Raw genomic sequence first — 15,329 nt, forward strand, 5'->3', positions numbered from 1 at the left:
GCTGGTCACTCCATTACAAAAGATTTTCAGGCATCTGCAGTTAGTTATACATACTGAATTTAAGTGCTTAAAATGTTTGGATATGAGTTTTTTTCCTATATTTGATTATTGACATTTTTTTCTCAATTAACCAATCTTTAGGCTCCAAATGAAGAATGCTTTTAAAGTATCAGTTGAAGTAAAAAATATCATATTGTGGGAGTGAAAAATGAGAGAAATCCTATCAACTATGTACGTACCATAGTGTAGCATGGAAAAAATAAAGGATCTTTGACTTGACCTACTTAAGTTTTCAGAATCCCAATTGCTTCATCTTTAAAATGGGCATAATGATACTTCTTCCCTCAAAGAAGTTTTATGGAGATTAAAGAAGAAACTAAAAATTAAACATAGTGCTTGGTATATACTTAGTGATCAGTAATCTTAATTTCTTTTTCCTTACCCAGTTCACCATATCTTCCAGGTAGAGTGGAAGGCCAGCCACAGAATTTGTCTCAACAAGTATAGTTAGACTTAAATTTGTAAGAAGTCAATGGAGAAAATCAAGCCAAGCCAAAGTATACTAAATAGAAAATGGTTTTATTTTCCATTGAAAAACATAAAAACTGAACTGCATAATTCTGCCTAGGGAATTGTACTAGTACTAAACTTCCGTGGACGTATAACACACAAAATACAATGCATTTACATCCAGGGGACTTCCCTGGAGGTCCAGTGGTTAAGACTCTGCACTCCCACTGCAGAGGGCAGGGATTCAGTCCCTGGTCAGAGAACTAAGATCCCATGTGCTTCACGGTGTGGCCCAAAAAAATAAAAATAAATAAAAATAAATGTAAAAACGTAAATTTACATCCAATCTAGATAAGGTCACTTTTTCTGAAAGGTACAAATGTGGAGTTGTTACTTATTGGCGGTAAAAAATGTCTTAGGACATAGATTCTCACCTGAGAAATGTTCAGTGTCTATTGGACATGGGACTCTGTCCTATAAGCTAAACATCTAACAATCTGGGGAGACAGCAAACATTTATTTAACCCTAGAGCGAAAGGACTAAAGTCAATCTGCAGTCCTGAAAATACATCAGAAATTTAAATTTCTACCATGGGCAAAAACAGTTCTGTGACCTAATCATGTGTTTCTAGATTGATGGTGGTCCTCAGCTGGGTGTGGAAAGAACCTTATTCAGTACCTTCCAAAACACCGTGTTGCTTGGGAGGAAGGGGAAAAAGAGAAAGGTTTGATGGTGATGTTCTTTTCATTCATAAATTTCTCCTTCCTCTGAGTTTTTGCTATAACATATGAAAGACCCAGATTCCCAGCTTACTTCCCTAGGGCTGAACATAGTAAATGATGTGCTAAAAACACTTTTGTCTATGTTGTTTCAGTTTGCAAGAGTATTAAAAAAGAGCCTACAACCAGTATATATCCAGAAGACATCAACTTCCCTGGTAGAACCTGGGCTCTCATATTCTAGCCATGGGCTTCAATTTCGCTCTTTGAAGTCTCCACCAAATAGCTGGGTGTTAGAACAGCCCATTCTGAGAAAATAGATAATTTCCTTATGGTAAGGAAAATAACAAAAAGGTCACTCTAATTCTAATAATGACCCTATCTCCCTCGACTCCAGCCTCCCTACCTGCCAAGCATTATCCATCCATCTGCTGCAGAGGGAGACTCATTGCAATGAATGCGAAGGATGAAGGATGTGGTAGGGGGAAACAAGAGTCTTTCTGAATCAGCAGTTAGACTCTTTTCATTCTTTACAATGACTGATTGCATTTCTGCTGAAGTTATTAAGAAAGACAATCTCGGCTTCAGTTGTTTAGAGGAGTACGAGAACAAGTTAGATAATAGCCGCATCAAGGGCGCCGATGGCAGGTTATCTTATCCCTTTCAAAACTTCCAATTTTAATATGTATGTAAACAAACGTGAGATGGCAAAGTAACGCATTTATTTGACCGGCTAATTCCAAGTAATAATAAACTCAATAGAAAAAGACAAGGAACTTCGTCAGCTGACTCCATTAATTAGTATTCAGCCAGTAGAGAGTATCTCATTGCCCTGTCCTAATATGATCAATGGGTTACTAGGATCAAATATTTAAACTCCTTTTAAATACATGCACGTAATTTGTTGATTTTCCAAAACACATAAATATTCATAATTTCATTTCTTAATCCTTAAAAGTATTATGATCTTAAAATAATTAGGTTCTTAAATGCCCATAATCTAAACTGTACTTTAAAACCACTTCCCACCTCCTTCACTTCTGCATCCACCTCCACACCAAAAAAAAAACCAAACCTTAAGAAATAAGAGGAAAGGTGCCAGACATAAAAAAGAACGAAATAATGTCATTTGCAGCAACATGGATGGACCTAGAGATTGTCATACTGAGTGAAGTAAGTCAGATAAAGACAAATTATCATAAGATATCGCTTGTATGTGGAACCTAAAAAAGTAATACAAATGAACTTATTTACAAAACAGAAACAGAGTCACAGATATAGAAAACAAACCTAAGGTTACTGGGGGAGGAAAGGGGGGGAGGGATAAATTGGGAGATTGCGATTGACATATACACACTACTATATGTAACATAGATAACTAATAAGAATCTACTGTATAGCACAGGGAGCTCTTCTCAATACTCTGTAATGACCTATATGGGAAAAGAATCTAAAAAAGAGTGGCTATATGTATAACTGATTCACTTTGCTATACAGCAGAAACTAACACATTTTAAATCAACTATACCCCAATAAAAATTAAGGCAAAAAACGGAGAAAAGGTGCCAGGATAAAGACTACATGTCCATGGAGACTATTAGCATATTAATGAACTGTGTTTCTCTTTACACTTCCATCACCAGAACTGTTAGTTATTTTAAGGAAGAAGTTATGCTTTAATTAACAGCACTTGGTAAATGAAAGCTGGTTGCATTTCTTAAGTATGTTCAAATTTCACAAGTCTTCTTTCACAGCAGGGATTCCAGTTTGTTCAATACTTTTATGTGATAAAACCTCTGGATCAAGGAAGAAAGTCATTAAAAGACCCTAATTAATGAGTTTTCAGAATAGAAGCCCATAAAAAGCATAATTAATGAGTAAGCTAACTATTTATCCCTAGAGCATTAACATACATAACATTTTAAATGAGGCAGATTGAAGGGGATAGAAACACCTTTGGTATTTAATATTTCTAACTCTGATATCTCTAGGACTTAACCAACCCAAGAGCTCAACATTTTCATCTCTGTAGCACAGTGCTTCTATAACTCTGGCCCTTCCATATTCTCCATCCTGTCTACACCTTGGGACCTTTGGGAGCATTGAATTTGACCATGTGCTTGGAAAAACCATAAAATCCCATAGTTTCTGCTTTGCTTTCCCTGTCACCCTGATCACTTCCTTGCTTATTACTTCTCTGCATAGTTGTGTCACCTCCTCCCACCATCCATTTGAACCATATCTCCCTTTTCCCCAATTTTATGATTTTTTCCCCCATTTCCCTCTCTTCTTGGCAGAAGGCAAAAGAAAAAAAAAAGTCATGCTGTAGGTTTTGTGCATAGTCTTTGGTCCAGATACCCCAATCACAGTCTACTCCTTTTCCTTGTTACCTCAAAAATCAAGGAAAAGGAATAGAAAGGGTAAAAACAAAACTCCCAGGCAAATATTAATATTTTTTTTTAGTTGCTAGCTTTAACCCCAATGTTTGTCTCTTAAAATATTTTTATCGTATACATATATCCCCATACCCACTCCCTCTTGCGTCGTATACGTATAGCTGATCCACTTTGTTATACAGCAGAAACTGACACAACAATGTAAAGCAATTATACTCCAATAAAGATGTTAAAAAAATATATATATATATTTTTATCTTCCACTTTTCTTCAAAGAAGTCAGAAATAATAAGTGTAGGACTACTTAAGAAAAAACAAAGTTAGTATATATGGGAAAAGCCTTTGGTTAATATTCTTTTATTTGATTATTACTATTTATGAGAGACCACAAGGCAGCAGCCAAAACAATAACTACAGCAATAATAAACTTGCACTTACGAATCTGTAGCTGTGAAGTCTTCTAAATATGTTTCATATATTAGCTTATTTAATCCTTACAACACCCCCTTTGCCCCCACCAGGTAAATATAAATGAGGATCAATTCTCCCAGAGTCACAAAGTGGAACGGGAACCAGAAAGTCTGCCTTCTCGACCGCTCTACCTGACCACCATCACTGTTTCTATACCACATATGTGCTGCGCATTTCATTGGGCATTTCTTCTGCAGTTTTGAAGACATGAACTTTTCTGGGGCTGAGTAGAAATGCCTTCGATGCAGAAGATTTTCTTCTCTGTTACATATACCCACCATCTACCTATGTTACATGTTTCGGGGTAAAGAATGAAAAGGAAAGAAAGACTCATGAGCGAGACAGAAATCCCTAGTGAGGGCAGAGTTGAAAGGTGCGTTTCCCCTCAACCAGGTGTGTGTGACTCTCTAAGCCGGGCAGCACCCCATAGCCTCAAGCAGAATTCTCCCAGAACCTACTGGTCTACCTGCCTTCAAAGTGTTTCCTGGCTTATACTTCATTGTGGACCATCAATACTCCCATAGCTCACCCAGCCTTGAAAACAGACAAAAATTCATGCTGATGGGAGAGATTTAAAGAAGAGGGCTAAACCAACCCCTTCTCAACACCTATCAATAACATTCTCTCCTGTCCAGGGATTTTCAGAGTGGGCTCCAGAGGCAGTGCCTGGGTACCTAACGGTCTCACTTGAACCCACTGATTCAAGCGGAGGAAAAGTCAGACCCAGTAGGAACAGCCTAGGACAAAAGACCATCAGGACTTGACATGACCTTCCTGTAACTAGGCCAATGAAAGCTTCTGCCTCATGCTGACGGTTACTTCCTCCTCTGTTTGCTTTGGTCCCACGGACAACATCAGAAGAACAGAGGGAGTTTCTCTTAGTCAGTACGTAAAAGAATAAATTGTGAAAGCAGAACACTTTATCAATCCCATTTTAGAATAATGACAATATCTAGAAAGTTCTGAAACATTATTTAATCTCTTCCACTTGCTTTCCGCTCACGGTGCTACTCCTTCAACAACTCCTAAAGCAATAAGAACAAAAATGTAAACCAAGACATCCAGCCAGCCTCCCTGAAAAAGAGGAGAAACTGTTCTGAAAGCTTTTGCTCCTAACCAGTTGCCAGTATGGCACTAAGCCAAATGAATTTGAAAGAAATCCCAGCAACTATAAACATAAGACAACCATAAACACAGTACAAAGCCCCTCTTCGAAAAATGCCAGTTACATCAAAAACCCAATGGTTTGGAAAAGCTTATTGCTTTTCCCAAAGAAAGAAATAAGTACAAGTACTTACAGTGTCATAAGACTTATCCTTGACATCATAGACTGTTAGTTTTATTTTGGTCTCCTCATAGATGGGATACTCAGATGGGAATGTGACACCAGTCAAGAACAGCGGGTCTCTTGTTCCCTGTAACAGCACAAGCAGACAACTTTGATTCAATAAGGCAGCAGTCAGCAGCATGCAGTGACACATGAGAATGCAGAAAGTGTCTGGGTCTGTTTTTCTAGGAAGTGGTTCTATTAGAAGAGATATCTGAATTGCCAAATGATGCCCACAGGGAACAACACGGCCCAGGGCCCCAAAGTACTGATAGAGCTGTTGATAGTAAATGCCCTGCATCATTGTCAGAGCTGCTAAGAATCTTGAAAAACAATTTATTTTCATTATATGCAGCACCCTTCTTTAGGGTCAGTTGTCAGTCCATTTAGAATACATGTAATGGACATAACCTGTGATTTATGCAAATAACCTGAGATATTGACTGATCAAATTAAAATGAAGCTCTTTTCTCATCAAGAACCATTTGGCAATCTTATGCTGTCCCTTTATTTCCTTTCTGTAATGATTCAATTGAAAGCCATGCTCTGATAGCGTCCATTTGTTTTTAGATGTTCAGCTGTATTTTTTTTCTCAGACTGATTTGAAAACTCATGAAAGAAACTAAATATGATGCATTCGGGGCTATGAAATTACTAGCTCAGGATGCAGTACACAGGGTTTTTCCATGCCTCAGAATTCATTTTTAGAGAGCTGACATCCAACATTAAATTTTATATCTATATTTAAATATGCATAGTGCTGAATATCATGGAGATGTTTGCTAGAGTTCTGGAAGCCAGTTGTTTATGGAAGTTTCTGGAAGCTGAAGTTATTCATTTATTCATTCATTCTTTCTTCCTTTTATTCAACAAATACTGCTTTTTGTTTGGCACGGTGTTAGATGCTCTGGAACACGCAGTGAATGAAACAGTCAACAACAGCTATGTATGTTCAAATAAATGTGTCAAAATAAATAATTTCTTTTACGTTTCGACAATATTTTTAAAATAATCAAGTTGAAATAATGCTTGAAAATAGTTTTCATATAAATGAACAATTTTCCAATTTTAGTTTTCCTTGAATGAATAAGACTATTTTTGTTTATTCAACCACAGCATTAACTACAAACGATACCAGCATTGGAACCTAAAGTTTCCCAAGGACAGAGTCAGGGCTACGTGTAGGATCTGGGTCATTCCCATTAGAGAAATGAATGGAGTTTCGTCTGAATCATTTATTCCACCAATGGCACTCAGCAAGTCAGGTCTGGGGTAGGCAACTTAGATTCTGCAGAGAAACTCCTCGTTCAAAACAGACAGGGCTCCCAAGTCGAAGAAAAGCAAAGCTTAAGGAGTGTAGAGAACATTTTCTTTAGTCCCAGAGAATAAGTATCTCTCATTCACTAAGGCTGTGAAATATGTGATGAGAACAAAATAATCAAAAGGGAAACACTTCCTCTTTTGAATCTGGTCCAACACAATAACAAGTTTCCTCCCAACACATTTTGAATGTTATATTAGCAACAATAAATGTAAATAGGAAATCTCTCATCGGATGAATAATATTTACACCTTTTGCCTAGAAACACTACAGTGTCTCAAATTAATCATCCACCTTTCTTTGAGAAACATCATACTTTAAAAAGACACACACGAAAGGCAGAGAATATGAAGCTTCTGACATGCACAAAAGGCAGAGAATATGAAGCTTCTACAGACAATCTGAAGAATACAGGAAAAAATGAAAAGGGCAAAAACACTTAGGTTTAAAACGCCTCTAGGTAATTTACAACTTTCTTTTTTGCCCCTCAAAGAAATATTCATTCCATTTAATTTAAAATTTATATATATATATATATATATATATATATATATATATTTTTTTTTTTTTTCCCCCTATTTAGTACTCTATTCAAAGATCCAGAGTGGGGATTTTCCTTCTACTTACTAAAGAAAAATAGGTCTTTTATAAAAAAAGGCAAGTTCTTTCCCCATTTGTTTATTCTGGTAAGTTACAAATGCATGCTTAGTAACCTCAGGTATGCTTTCCTAAATGACGGAGGATACGGAGGATTGCAACCTAGCAGAGCTGCAGGCCATGATCTAAAGCATTTCAGCTGTTTGCTCAAATCCAGAGGGAGACTGAGAGATAGCGAGAGTAAATCAGGCACACAGCACGCTCACCTCCACAATTTCCGTGCTGGAGTATCTTGTCAGACCCTGCTCCGCCGGGTGGATTACTGAGATCTGCACCAGTGTATTCAGCTTTCGATCACGTACAGGAGCCACAAGATCCTTGCATGCTGGCAAAGGCAAAGAAAAGAGAAAAAAGAGAAACTAACGTCGTATCTCAGGGAAAACTTTTGTCCCGGGTTGGAAGGAAACTCAGCGCCGGCGCTGAATGAAATCTTCTGGGACGCTGGCTGATTTTACAGAGGAAGTCCCTTGGAAGTACCTTACAGAAATAGGAAGTCACGTGCTGCGGAGCGGAATTGAGAATTCATTTCCACTGGCCACATGTGCAGCTCATGCGAGTCTCCACTGCCCTCGGATCCCAGCTCTCATGTGTGACCCGGCACACACAGCTCAGGGGCTTTGAGCGACTTTTATTAGTCATTAAACCCCGGGCTTTACTTCACACCCCTAGACTAAGTAAACTGACTTGGGCCACATCCGGGGAACTTTACGCTTCTCCTTATTGACACTGGCTGGATTAGTTCAAATGTTGGAACGCACGCTTGGTCCTTACCTATCTATTCACTAGAGCTGGCCTCCTACAGTCCTACATAGGGACAGACCCGGGGAAGTGAGGCTACCCTATCACAACACACAAGCCCCGGGCAAGGAGCAGAGGAGGAGATGGAGGGGTTAAAAGCGTCCTCTGTCCAGGATTCCAGCCAAGTCTGGGAGGCAGAAACGTGGAAAAAAAAATGATGGGTTAATTCTTGCCCAGGGGCCACAGAAGTAAGACCTTTCCCTTGAGACACCAGGCTCATATTACAGACGCTCTCCACCATACCATATTTACTTGAATATTTTCTCCTCCCACATATCATTCCCACAATTTGGGGAAGAAAAGTCCAAAAAAAATTCCTTTTCAGCAAGTCCAATATCTCCTCAGGTGTTTCCCCACCTGGCTTTGAAATAGTAATTTTACTACCTGCATTTGGATTCCGAAGTATCATGCAAAGTGTCCTCACTACAGGGAAGAGGTTCAAATTAGGCTGAGCTTGTGGCTGGGGTCAGGCTGGAGCTGGGACCAGGGACTAGCCGTAGCCCCGGGTCACGGATTCATGGTGAGAGTATGCTGGGCTCTATACCATCCGCATCTCACGCCTCTGACCAGTGCAGAAAGAGAGGCAAGGACCCAAGTATTTAAGCTACATTCTGGCTCTGCAACAGTGTACACCTACTAGGACAGAGGTACTAGGACAGAGGTACTACGGCTTAAACCTGAAACTTGAAAGCAAAGCAAATTATAAATGTAATTATCACCTTTCCTTTGCTTACAGATCAGCTCATTTATAGAAGCAGAATGGGACAGAGGAAAAAGCAGGAGCTTTGGAATGAAACTGGCCTGGTTTTCGGCCAGTTCTACTAGCTAAGCAATGCTAGGCAAATTCTTCAACTTCTTAATTTCTTCTTGACAGACTTTGAGAACCTTTTACTCCTGTACGGTATTTTGTTATAATTTTCCTTATTTAAACCATATGCCTCTAACCATACAGGAAAGCTTAGGAAAGCATGCTTGGAACAAATTAATAGCAACAGTTTATTTAGCCATCATTATTTTTGAGGCCTTTTGCCAATTATCTCTTTATTTCTCAAAATAGTGCTTTGAACTATTATTTCATTTTTACATGCTAAGAACTAGAGGCTTTGAAATAGTAAGTGCTCACATTTACATTACTAGAACTCTCTGGTAGTTTTCTTACATCATACCCCAGCAGTTCCATTTCTTTTCTTGGCATACTGAATTCCTCTCTCAGACAATGGCACCTCTCGTTGGAAGACCAACTGCCATAATTCTTTACTGTCTAACCCAAGAGATCTAGTTTTAGAAAATACTGATGCAAGGTTTCAATAATGTCAACATATCACCGGAAGAAAAACAAAAAGGCAGATTTAGACCTCACTGTTCTTTGGTGGTTATTTTGATCATTTCCTCCACTTGCCTAATGAATGTTTAATTTTATCACTCATTCTCTTGGCTTTCTGCTCAGAGTGTACAGCTCTCTCTGCATTTACTGATATCTCTCCTTAGATTTTGAAGCTGGAGTCAACTTGTTTCCAACACATGCATTTTGTCCACTTTCTGCTGGTAGCTTCATCTCTACCTTATGAACTTATGACACGTTTGCTCAAAGTAAGTTACTTCTTTTCTGATTTCTTATCGGGCTTGATTGTGGGCTGTGGTTAGTTCTCAGAAGTGAGCATCTGTTCTCCATTTTATCAGCGAACCTCTCAGACTCACTCCTAATAAAAATGGAGATAATCTCCATTAAACTCAGATGTTCAGTCCAACCCAATTTGCAGATTCCCCCAATACTGATGAAGTAAAAACAACCATCATGGCACTTTGTATGTCTTTATATTTTAGATCTAAAATATGGCCTAGAAAACAACAACTAAAGTCACATCTTGGCTGTCCATATCTTTTCCTTCCTGACAGCCCAGAGATTTTACTGTTCCCTACTTTTACGTGGCAAGATGTTAGGGAAGGACCCTGACATCAGTCAGACTTCCTGAGCTGTAGTCCCAGATTCCTCATTTTCTACTTATGTGCCTTTAAGCTACAAACTCTTAGATGCTCAGTTTCCTCATCTGTCTATTTCTCAGGATGGAGGCAAGGAAGAAATTAGGTCCCTTTTTATGAATAGACTTTTCTATGCAAAATAAAGCTTACTAATATCATTATACTAATATTTACCAATATCAATACCAACATTTACTAATAGTGTTTTATTCTTCCGTACAATGGTTTTTATTGGTTCAGCCATATTCAGACAGCTCCTTAAAAACTATCATTAGGTCCAATATTTCTTTGTAAATATCAAACCAGTACATGAGTTATTGCATTTAGTAAAGTGAAACCCATACACACTATGAATCTATACATACTGAAACTGTCCCACTGGAGGGGTGATAAATGATGAATGATTGAATTCCTTCACAGAGATGTTACTCATTGGGTCACTATAAAGTATAACCTGCATAGGAACTTTTTAGTAACCACTAAAGAAGCCTGAAAAATCTGTTTTCAGAAATCAAAAAAAAATGTCATATCAATTTTCCAGCCATACTTAGCACTACCCATTACCCACACAAAATTCTACTCTATGAGGGAGTGACCTGCATAAATGGCTTTCAACTCACAGGACTTAAAGAATACTTCAGGGTTTTGCTTTGGTTGTTTTGTTTTATTTGAGAATTCTTGAATCAAATGGGTAGTAACAAGTAAATACCTCTCTGTCATCATTCATTCACCAGTAGATTTTTTACTTTTATTTCTGCCTTTTTATTAGCTTTGTTTTGGACTGAGCTATTTAAAAGCATTCTCAGAGCCCAAGAGAGTTTAAATATACAAGATGTTGATAGGTTGGGATTCAAATGTCCTTGTGTCCACTGAATTGTTTATTTTTTAATAAAAAGGGGAAAAATCACAATGTAAAAGTAATGAATAATTTTTTAAAAAACTACAATTTGAAACTTTTCTTTAGAAAAAAACAAAAGAGCTACGAGTGACTGTTTTTCCTGTCACTTTTGCTATAGTAACTGGCAACGTTGAGAATTCACTTTCCATCGTCAGTGCTGGTGAATGAGATGCTCACAGGCTTTCCCAGCTCAGATTTGTACAGGATCCAGACAGCTCTCTGCTGGAAGGGAATCCTCAATAGAAGTGTAATGATAAAAACAAACAGAGCTTCAATATCTCAGGAGAGGGCTAGGCACTGAGCAAACTGGAAACCTATGCTGTACCAAAAGAGGGACCCTCCATTCAAATTCATTGCCTGAAGAAATAAAAGCCCACGTGGCTGGATTTGAGGATTTGTCCAAAGCTTGAAATCCCAGTCATTGTATAAGTTAAATTGATATATCTGTGACAAAATTTGGCCTAAGGACCAGAAGATGCCAACCTCCGATCTAGATGCTTAAAGCTACTACTTGGATTCTTAGGGAGAAGTGCAGACCATCTGTTGCTCCTATAATTCCTCTAATATCTGAGAATCCAGAAGCTAAGGGGCGGGGGTTTCTGGGTTCTTGTTGAATTAATATTCTGCCCACCCCAAAATACCATTTTTATAAAAGATCTGCTTTTGTTTCATTCAGCCATCACTTCTAAAGCACGTCAAGTCTTTTGAGTCCATACAGCCGTTCCATCCTTCTAGCCAACATTGGCTGGAAGCCTAAAAATGTCTCCAGACTCTTCTACCAGAGAGCTCAGCCCCAGCAAAAATCAATTTGAACACGACTGTCGGTTCAGGTGCCTTTGCATTCAGCAGCACTGGCCAAATCCTAGTCGTTCTAAGACCTGCCCTGGCTACGGAGTGTGCAAATGAGCAGAGGTGCCTGTCACAGGCTTTCACAAGGGCAGTGGCCTGAGCCACTGGGGTAGTGTGAGTTCAAGGCTGACTCCAAGCAACTGTCTCTTTCCCCTTAAGAACTCTTTCTTCTGTGAAGTCAGGTCATTTTTCTTGCCCCACTCCATCTCATCTCTCTTCTTGCCATTCAGCGTTAGTAGCATCGAACAAAGTTTATCCTCAGTCCTCTAGAAAAAGCAATGGCCACAAGCGGGGGCGGGTGGGGGTAGACTTTCACATGAATTCCCATATCTCTACAATTCTGTTCTTAAATTAGCCAGAGGAAAGTTAGGCTTAAAGGAGAAACCACACAGGAGAGCAAATAGAGAAAAAAGAAATGTTTGCTTGTTTGTTTTTCAACTCGGGATAAAATTGTATTTGAAACTAGGATCTAGCCTAAGGAATTATGTGACTTTGGATACATTACTCTTATCTCTTTCAGTCTCTATTGTCTTATCTGTAAAGTGGAAGTCAAAGGACAGATTTCATAGATTTGCTATAAAGGTTATATGAAGTAATATATGTTGAGTGCTAGGCACATAATAGGTCCTTTTATTATATATTAAGATTGATATGAATATAATTATACATTGGCACAAAAATGGATTTTATCTATTCAATATTCTTATAGTAATTAAATGCTCAAGATATCCCAGGTTGGTCCTGATTTTATGTAACCTTATTCTTTTTTAATAAAAGTATTTTATTAAATATATACCTGTGATTTCTTGGTACCTTCTTGTTTTCAATACAAAAAAATTTTAAACCCCTTACTGGATTATTTGTTAATTTCAGAAATCATAGTTATCATTAATATATTGCTTTCTGTGAAACCAGATGTGCACGTTTATACTTGTTAATTTCACCTCTGACTAGGCACTTCCAAATGAGAAGCCAAAAATAGCAGAAAGCTTTATTTATTTTCTGTCTGTCCTCAGATGTACTACATGTAAATGGTAAACTCACCCTCTATGCAGGGATTTATCTGGGAGGTTAGTGTTCCTTTACTTAGAGAGGGACTTCCCTGGTGGTCCAGTGGTTGAGACTCTGCGCTTCCACTGCAGGGGGCAAGGGTTCCATCCCTGGTCGGGGAACTAAGATCCCGCGTGCCGCGTGGCCAAAAAAAAAAAATACTTAGAGAAAGTTGGTCCACAAAGAGTCATTCTCTGAACAACTGAGATATCCCAAGGGGTAATGGGAAGACTTGCTCCTCTGTTCTGTACGTTCCTTCCTCAAAAAAAAGAAGGCTGTGAATGCTTATAAAGCTTCTTTTTCTTGCAATTAAAAAAAAAATATGTTACAACTCAAACCCAATATAGCCTGATGGAAACAAACCTCCCCTGATGAAAGTTCATTTCTTTCCCCTTTCTTCCCCCACCCCAGACTCTTCATAGGGAAAACAGAAGAGGTAAATCCATGCCCCTCAAGGGCAAAAAGGGCCAGGGTACAGAGAATAGGGGGCATCTTGAACAGGAAAGTGGCCTTACAGGGATTTAGGGAAATAACCATCTAGCTCCAGGCTCCCCCAATAGCACTATTCTTATTTTACCATCCCTAAGAGAATCAACCATTTCCCTAAGGCTGTGGGTAAGCCTCTTGCTGCCTAGAATGCAGTTTTTTATTTACTTTTCAAATTCTTGATGTTTGGTTAGGTTTCTCAAAAATGTGACATATATATCCTTGCTCCTTGTACTCCAGAAAAGTAGACGCCACTTATCAACTGATATGCCAATTTGGGTTATATCCCCAGTCCAATAAATTACTGGATTCCTTTGCATGGTTTCACAGCTACCATTCTAGATCAGTGATTACATCTAGATTCAATGAATTGACATCATACATTAAGAGATATATAAATACAAATGTAAAGACAATGTAAATATATGTCACATTTAAAAAGCCTAATAGCCCCGCTAATTGCCAGTACAATACGCTTTCCTACGTTGAGTTTCTTCTGCCTTTCTGTTCTTTATTCTTCCTTCCTCTCAGGAATTTTAAGACAGCAATTTTCTGAAGCCTAGGATGTGAACCTCTACAATTCAGATCTACTGAGTGGATTCAGAAGACAACACTGCTTCGTTCCCAGGGCACCGTGTTCCATCATAATTCCATTTTCTGCAGTAAAATGGCAGAATGTACAGTGTCCTGGACTCATACTAATGTCCACACAAGGAGCATTTCATAAGTAATCAGGAACACGCTATTCACTTCTGAATATGTTCTTAAGGCTACTTCTTAGAAAAATGTGGCTCTATATCGTGTTGAGCTGATTGATGCCCATTAATAATATTCTTCCATGTTCATTCTGTATTCTCTGTAGAATCTTTGAGTCTCTGATTCATTGAGCTTAGCATCACATCTTGCCCTCCCTGTTCATTTTAGCTTACTTTCAACTGATAGAGCCAATTTTCTGTAATTTTCTCATTTGGTATTACTTTTCTCATTTGCGTTCTCTTCTGCTTTCTCAAATGTCTTTGCTATGTGTTCCCTACTATTTCAAACGTCCTCACTGACATGTTTCTCTCATCACTCGGAAGGATGAGGTTATCAAAACCATCACTTGTATATTTATAAGACTTGGGACTCCTGGGTCAGGAATACATCTCTCTTAACAAACTACAGCTTCTGCTTCCAGTTAAGTAACCATTTTTTCAGTCTTCATAGAAGTAAAACAAAAATGTGCTATTTTCCCCTTAACTGTTGTGTGGGAAATTTTAATTCACACATACTTCCCTAAAGAGTATGTGAACCATGCATAGCTGCCAACATAAGCAATATTTGTTGGGAAAATTAAAGAACTGTAGATAGAAGAGCTGGTGTGAAAAACGTGATTAGAAAATTTGGACTTATTTTTCTTTCTTTTCTTTTTTCCTTTCATTTTTTGTTTGTTTTGTTTTCTTTTCTTTTGTCTTTTAAGACATTGAGTTCAAAATATTAATGTTCTAAATACAAAATTGGAATCTTACTTTTCAAGGAGGATAAAGTATACCCACATAACTTGAACAAACAGTATTAATTTTAGGTTTCTAGAAAGTTAGAGGGCAAAAAGCAACTCAGTGTTTAAGGTTGAAAGATAAGAAATCAATCCAGGGAATCAACACACACACACACACACACACACACACACACACACACACACGAGACTAAATAAATAAATAAATGAATAAATAAAGCCATCCTAATGAAAGAATTCCTTAGATATACTGAAAGAATCCTAGGGTTTTTGCCCCTTTACTACAACAACAAAATGCTAATATAGGGAATTCCCTGGCAATCCAGTGGTTAGGATTCTGCAGCTCCAGTGCACAGGGCATGGGTTCGAAC

The 15,329-nt window shown here is 38.2% G+C and overlaps 1 protein-coding gene across 7 annotated transcripts in view; it reads right to left on the bottom strand.

Moving 5' to 3' along the window:
* INPP4B (inositol polyphosphate-4-phosphatase type II B) overlaps positions 1-15,329 on the bottom strand; it is a 758,305-nt gene that overhangs the window by 318,493 nt on the left and 424,483 nt on the right. For all 7 annotated transcript variants that reach the window (XM_059922536.1, XM_059922531.1, XM_059922530.1 and 4 more), the window contains 2 exons: positions 7,609-7,727; positions 5,396-5,512 (listed from right to left, as the gene is read on the bottom strand). In XM_059922536.1, coding sequence (XP_059778519.1) covers positions 5,396-5,512; positions 7,609-7,727 — 236 coding nt within the window. The remainder of the gene's footprint in view (positions 1-5,395; positions 5,513-7,608; positions 7,728-15,329) is intronic.

The sequence above is a fragment of the Balaenoptera ricei genome, chromosome 5 (assembly GCF_028023285.1).
Source record: "Balaenoptera ricei isolate mBalRic1 chromosome 5, mBalRic1.hap2, whole genome shotgun sequence".
Classification (NCBI taxonomy): domain Eukaryota; kingdom Metazoa; phylum Chordata; class Mammalia; order Artiodactyla; family Balaenopteridae; genus Balaenoptera; species Balaenoptera ricei.